This window comes from Piliocolobus tephrosceles, chromosome 20, assembly GCF_002776525.5.
Source record: "Piliocolobus tephrosceles isolate RC106 chromosome 20, ASM277652v3, whole genome shotgun sequence".
NCBI lineage: Eukaryota > Metazoa > Chordata > Mammalia > Primates > Cercopithecidae > Piliocolobus > Piliocolobus tephrosceles.
Genome location: NC_045453.1, coordinates 17290113 through 17302578, shown reverse-complemented (window position 1 = coordinate 17302578; position 12466 = coordinate 17290113). Strand labels below are relative to the sequence as shown.

The 12466-nt window shown below is 46.8% G+C and overlaps 2 protein-coding genes across 7 annotated transcripts in view; one reads left to right on the top strand and one right to left on the bottom strand.

Annotated features, from left to right (window-relative positions):
* Positions 1-2961, bottom strand: part of TTPAL (alpha tocopherol transfer protein like) — a 16106-nt gene extending 13145 nt beyond the window's left edge. Inside the window, exons 1-3 of one of the 6 annotated variants that reach the window (XM_023227991.3) lie at positions 2844-2877; positions 1999-2069; positions 170-194 (exon numbers count right to left, since the gene is read on the bottom strand). The gene's annotated coding sequence lies outside the window, so the exon portion shown is untranslated. The other 5 variants (XM_023227989.2, XM_023227993.3, XM_023227992.2 and 2 more) reach the window with 5 other exon arrangements.
* LOC111553257 overlaps positions 2434-12466 on the top strand; it is a 29559-nt gene continuing 19526 nt past the window's right edge. The window contains exon 1 of the mRNA XM_023227934.1: positions 2434-2542. Within this exon, the coding sequence (XP_023083702.1) occupies positions 2434-2542 (109 nt within the window). The remainder of the gene's footprint in view (positions 2543-12466) is intronic.

Sequence of the window (12466 nt, the reverse complement as noted above, 5' to 3'; positions counted from 1 at the left end):
CACTGCACTCCAGCTTGGGCGACAGAGGGCGACTCCATCTCAAATAAAAAAAAAAAAAAAAAAAAAAAAGTTGCAGAATAGTGTACAGAAAATAATCATATTTTTAAACTATACATATACACTTGTGAATGCACACAAAACTTCTGGAAGGAGATAATAAGAAACTTACCAATGGTTATCTCTAGGGTGCAGAACTGGACAAGTGAAGATTTAAGATGAGAAAGAGGATTTTTACTGTACTGTTTGAATTTTTTACCACATACCCATATAACATATGTGCCGGTCAGATCTCCTGCTGGGAAAACGTAATTGATAAAGGGCCTCCAGTAGCTGTCCCTCTAGATGCACTATCCAGGGGAAGCCACAACTTTCCTCAGCCCTTCTGTGGCCTCACTGCTCCTAGGCAATGATTTAGTGAGACATGGGACTCCTCTAACAGGCAGCGTTTGCTGGAGGGCCTGGCCAAACCTTTGTTGGGACTGCCCTGCAGTCGGAGACTTGCTGCCCAAACATTCACAGGAGCTGATCTGCATCACTGCCCGTGGCTCTTCCTGACTTTACCAGCTCCCTTCCCAGGTGTTGTCCTTCACAAGGGTTGCCTCTAAATTTCTAGCATGCCTAATCTCATCCTAGTGTCTGCTTCTTAGAGGACCCGAACTCATGCACTTTTTTATTTTTTAAGAGACAGGGTCTTGCTGTGTCACCCAGGCTAAAGTGCAATGGCACAATCATAGCTCTCTGCAACCTCGAACTCCTAAGTTCAAGCAATCCTCCTGCCTCAGCCTCCCAGGTAGCTGGGACTATAGGCACACACCACTACAACTGGCTAATTTTTTAATTTTTTTCTCGGGCTGTGTGTGGTGGCTCACGCCTGTAGTCCCAACACTTTGATAGGCTGAGGTGGATGGATCACCTGAGGTCAGGAGTTCAAGACCAGCCTGGCCAACATGGTGAAACCCTATCTCTACTAAAAATACAAAAATTAGCCAGGCATGGTGGTGCGGGCCTGTAGGGCCAGCTACTTGGGAGGTTGAAGCGGGATAATCGATTGAAACCAGGAAGCAGAGGTTGCAGTGAGCCGAGATCATATCACTGCACTCCAGCTTGGGCGACAGAGGGCGACTCCATCTCAAATAAGTAAAAAAAAAAAAAAAAATATATATATATATATATATATATATTTTTTTTTTAAAGGACCACTTTGCTGTCTTGGGAATGGACTCTAAGGGGGTGAGGACCGAAGCAAAGAGACCATTTAGAGGCTATTGTAATAATCCAGCTGAGAGATGCTGGTGGCCTGGAGTAGGTAGCCTTCGCTGACCCTCAGGCCAGGTTAGGTGGCCCGCACTTCTCCCACCCTGTTGCAATTGTCTGTTGGTAATTTGTGAGCAACATCCAAGTTTGTCCTGTTCATCACCTTAAACCCAGCACCTAACGTGGTGTTAGACTCACAGTCTGCACTCCATAAATATTTGTTGAATTACTTTAGTCTGGTTGGCAGAGATACGCTAAGTGAGGAATGGAACACCTATGGCTTTGTTTTTATGGAAGCCACCAAGAGATGCCTGCAGTCCCATCTAGTGTCTACCTGAGCGACAAACCACAGTGTTCACAAGGTACAAGCCTCACCTCAAAGCCCCTCTCCAGCCTCATTTTCCATCTCATCCCACCTTGATGTACATTAAATGCCAGTCAAAACAAACTATGAGCCATCATCCTTGGAACAACTCGTGCACTTCTGATACACTCTGCCTGGAATTTCCTCTTCTAATTTGTTCCTAACTCGACAGCTCATGACCTTCAAGGCCCAGCTGCCATGTCACCTCCTCTGTGAATCCTTTCCAAACTCCCTGAGGGTGATTCCCTCCAGTTTTCCACAGAACTGGGTTCCTATTTCTTTTTTAGAAATTACAGTCCAATGCCATGGGCGTTTACATAGAACTCTCCAGAGTCAGTTTTACCACCCACTCATTTATCAAATAATTACTGATCACCTACCATGTATGTCAGGCACTGTGCTCACAGGTACTGGGAACACAGACGCAAATGTAATTCCTCGCCTAATGAAGCTTACATCATAGTGGAATGAAGAGAATGCATACTTGAGCATTTTACCATGTATCAAGCATTGCTAAGCCCTTTACCCATTTCCTCATTTAATCTTCACAGTAGTTGGTGAGAGCGCTATTACTGTTCCCATCTTACAAAAGACAAAAAGGACTGTCCCCTAGAATGTAAGTTCCACGAGGGCAGAGGGCTTGTCTTCCATGTCCACTGCCACCCCCAGTGCCTGGCATATGGCAGTGGTCTGTACACATCAGCGGAGGCTACAGGTTAAGCGATGCGCCCAAGGGGGCACACCCGGTGAGGCAGAGCAAGGATGCATCTAGCCCCACCCTGGTCTTCTAATCTCTACCCTCCACCTGGAGCTTCATGTTGACGCTCCAGGGACTCAGCAATGCCGAGCGCTCAGCAGGGCTCAGTCACGGGCTGGTGAATGAGCTGACAGGCGGACATATGACTGAGATACAGACACCAATTGGTAAGGGTGAAGCCAGAGATCTCCCCCACCTGGAGCCCATCGCTTTCTGGAGCATCACTTTCCTTTCCACCCCTTTCTCTCAACAAGAAGAGGTCAGGAAGCCATCTCTCCTAGAGCCCCCAGACCCCACATCCCATGGACAACCTTCCGAGGCCCCCACTTCCGGCTGTCACCCCCTCCCCAGGTGTCCCCATTTCCTGGGGTCTCTCGCTCCTCTGGTCCCCACTTCCGGTTATCCCTCCCTCTCAGGGGTCCCTCTCCTTAGCCCCCACGGCACACGGACGGGCTCGCGGGCACTCACCGGCCCGGCTACGGGCGGAGCGCGGGTCAATCGGCAGCGGGAGCCTCGTCCGGCAGCGCGCACAGAACCGACCCGCACTCCCTGCCCGGCCGGCCCGGCCCCTCGCGCCGGAAGTGACGTTACCGGGCGTGGGAGGCGGGGCTCCGCCTAGGAGCGCGCATGTGTGACACTTCCCCGCAACGCTGGCGTTTAGTCGCCCCCTGGCTGTCAGAGCTCCGTGCTGTGGACCTGGAGTGGCTGGGTACCAGCCGCTTGTCAAACCCGGCTTATAGATGGGGAAACTGAGGCTCAAAGAAGGAAGGAAAGACGCTGCCATTTTCCAGGAGCATGCTGACATGCACCTGTTGTTTAACATCCATGATCTCATTAACTCCTCATATTTATGCATTTCCCCTATTTCAGGAAAGGGAAACTGGCAATCAAGGCAGTAACGGGCTTCAAACCCAGATCTCAGAATTAGCATTCTAGATTTCTCCCCAAATACGGCTGCTGTCAGGACTGGCTGCTCCAAAAGGGGAGATTCCAAACCAGGGGACATCTGTCTGTCATTAACTGAGTGACCTGGAGCAAGTCCCCATTTCTCCTTGGGCTTCTGTTTTGTTATCTGAAACCTGATTCTTGCTCTGGAGCCTGATTCAATAATTACTTTTTTCCTGCTTTGGGGTTCATGACGTTCCCTCCAGACAAAGGCTTTACTAACTCCCACCTCCGTCCAATAAGATCCCCCCGCAAGTATTTTGTGCAACTGCAACTTTGAGGCAAATCTCCTAGGTCCCTCTGAGGCAGAGTAGACATTAAGCCATTTCTAGAGAGAAATTTTGGTGGTCCAGGAGAACTCTGAGTCCAAAGAGACGACCTTAAACAGTCTTTTTGTTTTCCTACCCCAGGGGCAGGAGGAGTCCCAAGAAGATGGTAAGTGACCCATGAGGGCCGCAAGAAAGTGGCAGTTTCTGCCAGATACTAGATTGAGGGGCAGGGGGCAGCAGTGTGGAGGGGACCTGGGAATCATGAGTTTTGACTCCTGCTTTCAGTTTCATCACTTCTAGGATTGGCAGAGAAAATATAGAACATTCACTACAGTTTGAATTTTAGATAAACATTTAAGTATGTTCCTTTCCAAACACACACACACACACACACACACACACACACACACACACACGTGTCTTATGCAACATTTGGGACACATTTATACTTTAAAAATTGTTGTTTATAGGAAATTCAAATATGACTACTGGGCATCCTGGATTTTGTTTTCTTTGCTAAATCTATGTATTATTTTCCTGTTACTGTTACAAGGAATTACTGCAAACTTCATGGATTGAAACAACACAGATATATTCTCTTGCTGTTCTCTAGGTCAAAAGTCTGAAATCAAGGTGTTGGCAAGACTGCATTCTTTCTGGGGATTTCGAGGAAGCATCAGTTCCTTTCCTTTTACAGTTTGTAGAGGTCACCTGCATTCCTTAGCTTATGGCCCCTTCTTCAAATCACCTCAACCTCTTGCTTCTGTTGTCACATCTACTACTGACTGATCCTCCTGCTTCCCTCTTCTTGTAAGGACTCTTGGGATTACACTGGGCTCACCCAGATAATCCAGAATAATCTTACCATCTCAAGATCCTTACATTAATCACATCTGTGAAATCTTTTAACACGTAAGGTAAGGCTGGGTGCAGTGGCTGTAATCCCAGCACTTTGGGAGACTGAAGCAGGTGGATCACTTGAGGTCAGGAGTACAACGAGACCACCCTAGCCAACATGGTGAAACCCCGTCTCTACTAAAAACACAAAAATTAGCTGGGCATGGTGGCACACGCCTGTAATCCCAACTACCCGGGAGGCTGAGGCAGGAGAACCACTTGAAACCGGGAGGCAGAGGTTGCAGTGAGCCGAGATCATGCCACTGCACTCCAGCCTGGGTGACAGAGCGAGACTCTGTCTCAAAAAGAAAACCCCCAAAACAGCCGGGCGTGGTGCCTCATGCCTATAATCTCAGCACTTTGAGAAGTCAAGGCAGGTGGATCACCTGAGTTCAGGAGTTTGAGACCAGCCTGGCGAACCTGGTGAAACCCCGTCTCTACTAAAAATACAAAAATTAGCCAGGCCTGTAATCCCAGCCACCTAGGAGGCTGCCTGGGCTCCTGCGCCCTGCCAAATGGCAGCTCTTGTGGCAAAGGGTGAGGGATGACCCTGTCCTAACCATTCTGTCCTAGGTATTGGGATAAGCCCCTCTCCTCCACCCAAACCTAGGACCTACTACTGGTACCTGGAGCCCAGATGGCAATCCTAGATGCTGCCAGCAGGAGAAGAACTTGGTCTCAAGGGCAGGTCAGGGAGAGGATTCAGAGATGCCCCAGAAATCCCTACCCCTTCTCTCAACTGAGGGCCATTATCACATTTTAGAGAACCAGATTATCTCAGGATTAGAAAGTCTCCGATAAACAATGACAACAAGAAGAGTTTCTGCTTTTTGAATGATTATATATACCAGGCACTGTGCTTGTATGATCTTAATTTCACCTTACAATGACCCTGTGAACAGCAAGTTAGCATTGTCCCATTTACAGAAGAGGGAACTAAAATCCAGAAAGAGGCCAGGCCTGATGGCTCACTCCTGTAATCCCAGCAATTTGGGAGGCCAAAGTCGTGGATCACTTGAGGTCAGGAGTTTGAGACCACCAGCCTGGCCAACATGGTGAAATCCCGTGTCTGCTAAAAATAGAAACATTAACCAGGCGTAGTGGCAGGCGCCTGTAATCCCAGCTACTCTGGAGGCTGAGGCAGGAGAATCACTTGAACCCAGAAGGTGGAGGTTGCAGTTAGTCAAGATCATGCCATTGCACTCCAGGCTGGGCAACAGAGTGAGACTCCGTCTCAAAAAATAATAATAAAATAAAATAATGTAAAATATTGAGAAAGAGAAAGTCTCCTAAGGGCTCAAGATATGAAAGAGAGAGCTAGGTATCAATTCAAGCCTGTATGACATGATGGTCCCAAATTTCACTTTGTCCTAAAGGTCATGTAGCCCTGTCTCTGTTTTTACAGGTTGGGAAAAAGGATCAGAGAAGGACAAAAAATTGCCGAAAGTCACATGATGACTAAGTGTTTGAGCTGGCATTTGATGTCTGTGTTCTCTGCCTTGGACACTCAGAATTTATGGGGTCTGAACAACCTCTTGAAAAGACTCATTTCCTTATGTATAAAATGGGAATATGGCCCTTGTTTAGAAGGATCCTTAGGAGGATGTCATAGAACGGCATGTGCAGGTCAAGCACGGTGACTCACATCTGTAACCCCAGGACTTTGGGAGGCCGAGGCGGGCAGACCACCTGAGGCTAGGAGTTCAGGACCAGCCTGGCCAACAGGGTGAAACCCCGTCTCTACTAAAAACACAAAAAATCCTACCTGGGTGTGGTGGCGCACGCCTGTATTCCCAGCTACTCAGGAGGTTGAGGCAGGAAAATAGCTTGTACCTGGGGGGCAGAGGTTGCAGTGAGCAAAGATCATGCCACTGCACTACAGCCTGGGAGACAGAGCGAGACTCTGTCTCAAAAAAAAAAAAAAAAAAAAAAAAGAATGGCACGTGCAGAGTTCTGGCACATTGTATCATGAAATGTCTGTTTATCGGTGATGATCACCCACTCTCAAGCAGAAAGATCACCGGGGGCAGCTTGCCCTGTGTCTTGGTTTGGAAGGTTCCAAAAATCTTGTTCTCCTAGTTTCATCCAGCCTCTGAAGAAAAAAATCTTGACACTGCATTGCGTACATGCTGGAGGAGGCTAGATATGCCTGAGCTGTCTATGTTCAGGGCCTGTGATTCTGAGCTCAGAAAATCTCCTAGGACCAGCCTTAGTATTGGTTCTAAGGTAAGACTTATATATTTTTATTTATTTTTATTTTTATTTTTTTGAGACAGAGTCCCACTCTGTCACCCAGGCTGGAGTGCAGTGGTGCAACCTTGACTCACTGCAACCTGTACCCCCTGGGTTCCAGCAATTCTCCTGCCTCAGCTTCCCTAGTAGCTGGGGCTAAACGTATGCATCACTGTGCCTGGCTAATTTTTGTATTTTTAGTAGAGACAGGTTTCACCATGTTGGCCAGGCTAGTCTCGAACTCCTGACCTCAGATGATCTGCCTGCCTCAGCCTCCCAAAGTGCTGGGATTACAGGCGTGAGCCACCATGCCTGGCCTGGTAAGGCTTATTTAGGATGGCACCACAGTATAGGGCATAATTTCTCAACCTTAGCACTATTGACATTTGGAGCTGGAAAAGTCTTTTTTTCGGGGGCGTGGGAGAGATGTGGTCCTGTAGGATGTTTAATGTCATTCCTAGGCTTTACCCACTAGATGACAGTAGCACTCCACATTCACAGTGATGAAAACCAAAGATATCTCCAGACATTGCCAAATACCACCTGGGAGACAAAGCTGCTCCAAATGAAGAACCACTAGTGTGGGAGAAAGAATGTTAGGTTCTGGTCAGACAGACCTGAGAAAGCCTGTGTCACTTACCAGCTGTGAAACAGTGGAACAATTATCTGTCTCTCCAACCCTTGGTTTCATCAACCGTAAAATCCTGTACTAACTGTTACCAGTTATTGAATGCTTTCATTGGTACAGTGATGAGCTCTTTGCATGGATAATCTCATTTGATTGTCAATAACAGAATCATGGGGCCAGGCAAGGTGGCTCACACCTGTAATCCCAGCACTTTTGGAGGCCGAGGCAGGAGGATGACTTGAGGCCAGGATTTCGAGACCAGCCTGGCCAACATAGTGAAACCCCATCTCTCCTAAAAGTACAAAAATTAGCTGGGTGTGCTGGTGGGTGCTTGTAATCCCAGCTACTCGGGAGGCTGAAGCAGGAGAATCATTTGAATCCGGCAGGTGGAGGTTGCAGTGAACCGAGATCATGCCACTGTACTCCAGCCTAAGCAACAGAGGAAGACTCCACCTCAAAAAACAAACAAAAAAATCGCCTCCCAAACCCCCCAGAATCCTGTAAAGACACTGACCAGTGGAAATAGGGAGGAAGATGAGGAGGGAGTGGTCCATATCAGTTATCTTCTCTGTACCTTGCATGAAAGCAGGTGACCTCACATACATTTCTGTGCTGTCACTGGCTGTGTGATCTTGGGCAAATCACATTTCCCCTGGGGTTCAGTTTCCTCATCTGTGAAAATAATACCAACCGGGGAATTCTGGTAAGATGGAGGCAATAATGCCTAGCATAGATTTGAATCTCCCCCAACCCCCAATCAAAAATAGAAAAAAATTCATAAACATGTTTACAACAAAACTAAGTGTGACAAGGCATCTTCATGAATTCCAAAACACAAGTGGGGACAAATCACCAACAGCTACAAGGCCTGCATGCCATTGGCATCTCTGTGCAGTGGAAACAGAAGGGAAGCAGCAAGGTGTCTGAGGGACCTGAGACATGGAGAGTGCTAAAATTGCAACATGTATTCACGTGTTGCTGGGAAACCAGTGGCTGAAACTGGAAAGCGTTTTGCCAACTCCAGTAGTGGGCGAATGTAAGATGTTTGCCACACAGCCTAAGGTTTAAAGGAGTTTTTAACCCCTGTGAATTATTGAGTCATTTTAACCAGTAATTATAGCATCTTTCCAGTATATCAGCCCCTGTATCCTTGAAAACGAAAGATTCCAAGTGTGGAAGAAAGGAACTACAGATGTAATACAGAATAGGTTCCATAAACATCCTATACAACTCTATTTACATTGGATATATCAATGTGAACTTGAGACTACTTTTAAAGGAAATGTATATGCATGTATTCATATATACAATACCTAGTTCTAGCTACTAAAAAAGACTTAAACCATGGTCATCTTGTAGCAATGAGCATATCTTGCACCCAGATAATAGTTTTGATTAATAAAAATAAAAAGAGTTCTTGAAGAAATTACTCATTCCAGATCTGTAGCAGGAGATATACAAAATGAGCCTGAAATATCTTGTCATGTCAGTTAACAAGGAAGCTATCAAAGGCTGCCAGGGTCACACCAAAAGGACTTAGAAGCCAGCCTGCAGATGAAACAATGTTAGCTGCAACAAAGATAATCCTTGAAGTTGATTGAAACTCATCAAATATGTTTAAAACCCTGGGTTCATAATGATATCCAGCAAATCAATCACCTTCTGATGATGGCATGGAAATAAATTGCATTCTTGAACACTGGGTAAATAAAGAATCTAGTCATTCTCCTGCCTTTCCTAAATGAACTGTAGCACTGGGGAACCAAATAATAGATAAAGGGAAGAAGCTTCCTATAAAATTACTACCGCTAATACATGAAAACAAAATGACGCAATATTGCCATTTTATTATTTACAGTGAATGAATGTATCCAGCCATTGTCCACAATGGCAGCTAACATCAAAAAAGGAGCAAACTCCAGCCTTGTAGGAGCTGCTTGGAAAGGAGTCCAGCACCAGCTATAATCATGCCAAAAAGATGGACCCTGAGTCTGATCCAGCTGCTAATTTGCAGGCAATGCAGAGGCCAGAGGGCCGTGTTATATTGTACTATGAGGATGCAGTTGACAAAATTCAGACTTTGAGAAACTACACGTAAAACAACCTGAATTCAACAGATAAACTTCAAGGAAGAGAAAGGGATGGAAGGGAGAACCTGTAGACTGTTTTTAAAAAGAGGCTTTTGGATTAATAAAAGAGGCTTTTGGCTGGGCACTGTGGCTCACACCAGTAGTTCCAGCACTTTGGGAGACCTAAATGGGAGGATCTTTTGAGGCCAGGAGTTCAAGACCAGCCTAGGCAACATGGTAAAACCCTGTCTCTACAAAAAAATACAAAAATTAGCCAGGTGTGGTGGCACATGCCTGTAGTCCTGGCTACTCTGGAGGCTGAGGTAAGAGGATCACCTGAGCCTGGGGTGTTCAAGGCTGCAGTGAGCCAAGGTTGCACCGGTGCACTCCCTCCTGCAAGACAGAGTGAGACCTTGTCTCCTAAAAAACAAAACAAAACACACACACACACACACACACACACACACACACAAAAGAGGCTTTTAAAAAATGGACATGGCCAGGTGTGGTGGCTCACGCCTGTAATCCCAGCACTTTGGGAGGCCGAGGCAGGTGGATCACCTGAGGTCAGGAGTTCAAGACCAGCCTGGCCAACGTGGTGAAACCCATCTCCACTAAAATACAAAAATTAGCTGGGCATGATCGTGGGTGCCTGTAATCCCAGCTACTGGGGAGGCTGAGACGGGAGAATCTCTTGAACCCGGGAGACGGTGGTTGCAGTGAGCCGAGATCGTGTCACCGCCTGGGCAGTTGAATGAGACTCCATGTCAACAAAAAATAAATAAATAAAAATAAAAAGTGGACACAACTAAACAATAACATCTAGGGATGCACACTCAGATGAGTAAGCCATGAAGAAACGCAAGGAAGTAATTAATAGTCGGATTAGTGATTATTTTGGGGGGAGGGGCTGTGATTGGTATGGAGTACCTGGTGAGGTGGGGAGGGGAACCCTGAGGTGGCTGAAAAATTCTGTTTCTTGACCTGGGTGGTGGTTACAGGGTGTTTGTCTTAATATAACTCACTAAGCTACAATTTTTTTTTTTTGATATAGGGTCTCTCTTTGTTGCCCGGAGTGGAGTACAGCAGTGTAATCTCAGCTCACTGTAGCCTCAGACCCCCCCAGACTCAAGGAATCCTCCTACTTCAGCCTCCTGAGTAACTGGGGCTACAGGTACATGACACCATGCCCGGCTAATTTATGTATTTTTCGTAGAGATGGGGTTTCAGGTTTTGCCATGTTGCCCAGGTTGATCTCAAACTCCTGGGCTCAAGCAATCTACTCACCTCGGCTTCTCAAAGTGCTGGGATTACAGGTGTGAGCCACTGCATCTGGCTGCTACAAATTTAATTTGTGTGATTTTCTGCATCTGTTTTGCTCTATAATGTAAAGGTTTTAAAAAATGGAGACAACAATACCTACTTCACAGTATGTGTGTGTGCATATGAGTGTACACATGTGCATATACATGTATCTAAATGTATGGCTTCTGTTAGCACCAGGTAGGTAGGTAGATGCTCACTAAATATGACTTCCAGGTGAATTTTGTTCAAAACTCTGACCTGTGTGATTTCAGCACCGTTACTGACATTGCTAACTTGTGTGGCTAATTAAAAACAGCTTGTGCTTCCCAACTGGGGCAGAGACTGGAAAAATTAAAATTAAAAATCGTTAACGGTTATTAGGTAATACTATGTGCCAGGCACTGTTTCCAGTGCAACTAATCTAATTGAATCCTCATAACTGTATTATGATTATTCCCATTTTACAGAGAAGAAAACTGAGGCTTAGAGAGATTCCCCGTGGCCACACAGGAGGTGGCAGGGCAGCCCGTTTTGTTTTGTATTATCTTGTTTTGAGGCAGCGTCTCACTCTGTGGCCCAGGCTGGAGTGCAGTGGCACAGTCTTGGCTCACTGCAACCTCTGCCTCCTGGGTTCAGGCGATTCTCCTGCCTCAGCTTCCCCAGTAGCTGGGATTACAGGTGCACGCCATCACGCCCAGCTAATTTTATTTGTATTTTGAGTAGAGATGGGGTTTCGCCATATTGGACAGGTTGGTCTCAAACTCCTGGCCTCAAGTGATCCACCCGCCTTGACCTCGCAAAGTGCTAGGATTACAGGCATGAGCCACCACACCTGACTAGCAGGTTTGGAACCCAAGCAGTCTGGCTCTCAGCTCCTCCCTCTCATCCACTGTAGCATATGTACCATACTGTTTTTCACTTGGTGTCTAGTGCCCTGTTTGCAATAATAACTCCCCCTTTTGGAGTGCCTGCTAATGTGTGTGCCATCCTTTGACATTCACTACCTGAATCTCACATCAACCCTGGAAGGTGGAGGTACTTGTTAGTCTGCATTTGGTGGATAGGAAAACTAGAACTCAGAGAGCTGGAAAGCTTGCTCAAAGTAACAGAGTAAATAAATGGCAGTAAGTGGTGGGGGAGGAGTTTGAATCGGGGACGGGGAGGGTTCATACTCTGACCCTTGGGATTCTAAAGAACGAAATGTCCTATACTCTTAAACAGATGCTCATCTGATGGATCTGACCCAGTTTGAGGTCATGGGTTGCCCAACCAGTGGTCCGGAGCCTGGCTTGGCTTGAGAAGTGTCCAGATGTGGGCTGGGGGAAGTCAGAGGCTTGGCAAACACCAGACATGTTTGACCCCAATCAGAGGGTCGTGCAAAGCTTGTGACCCCTGGGCCTGGGGTTCCCTAAGGGGCAAGAGACTCCTTTTTCTTAGTGTGCCAGCCTTGTGCTCACAAGCCGCCCAATCAGGACCTAGAACGGAGCTGGCCACCTCTCGGGATGGGGTAAAGAGATGCCCGTGGGTTGGCTGTGCGGATTTCCCAGAAGTGGGAAGAACCTGGCTGTGTTTTCGTGGTCACACATTGATTTCCCAACCTGAGTCAGCATGGCTGCTTGGAGGTACAGCATGTCCTCTCTGTTCCCAGGGGCCCTGGATCCCAGCCTGGCTGAAGCATTTCCAAAACAGGGCCTGGAATAGTGAGAAAAATGGAAGGGGTGGAGGTCCCACATGCCCTTCATTAGT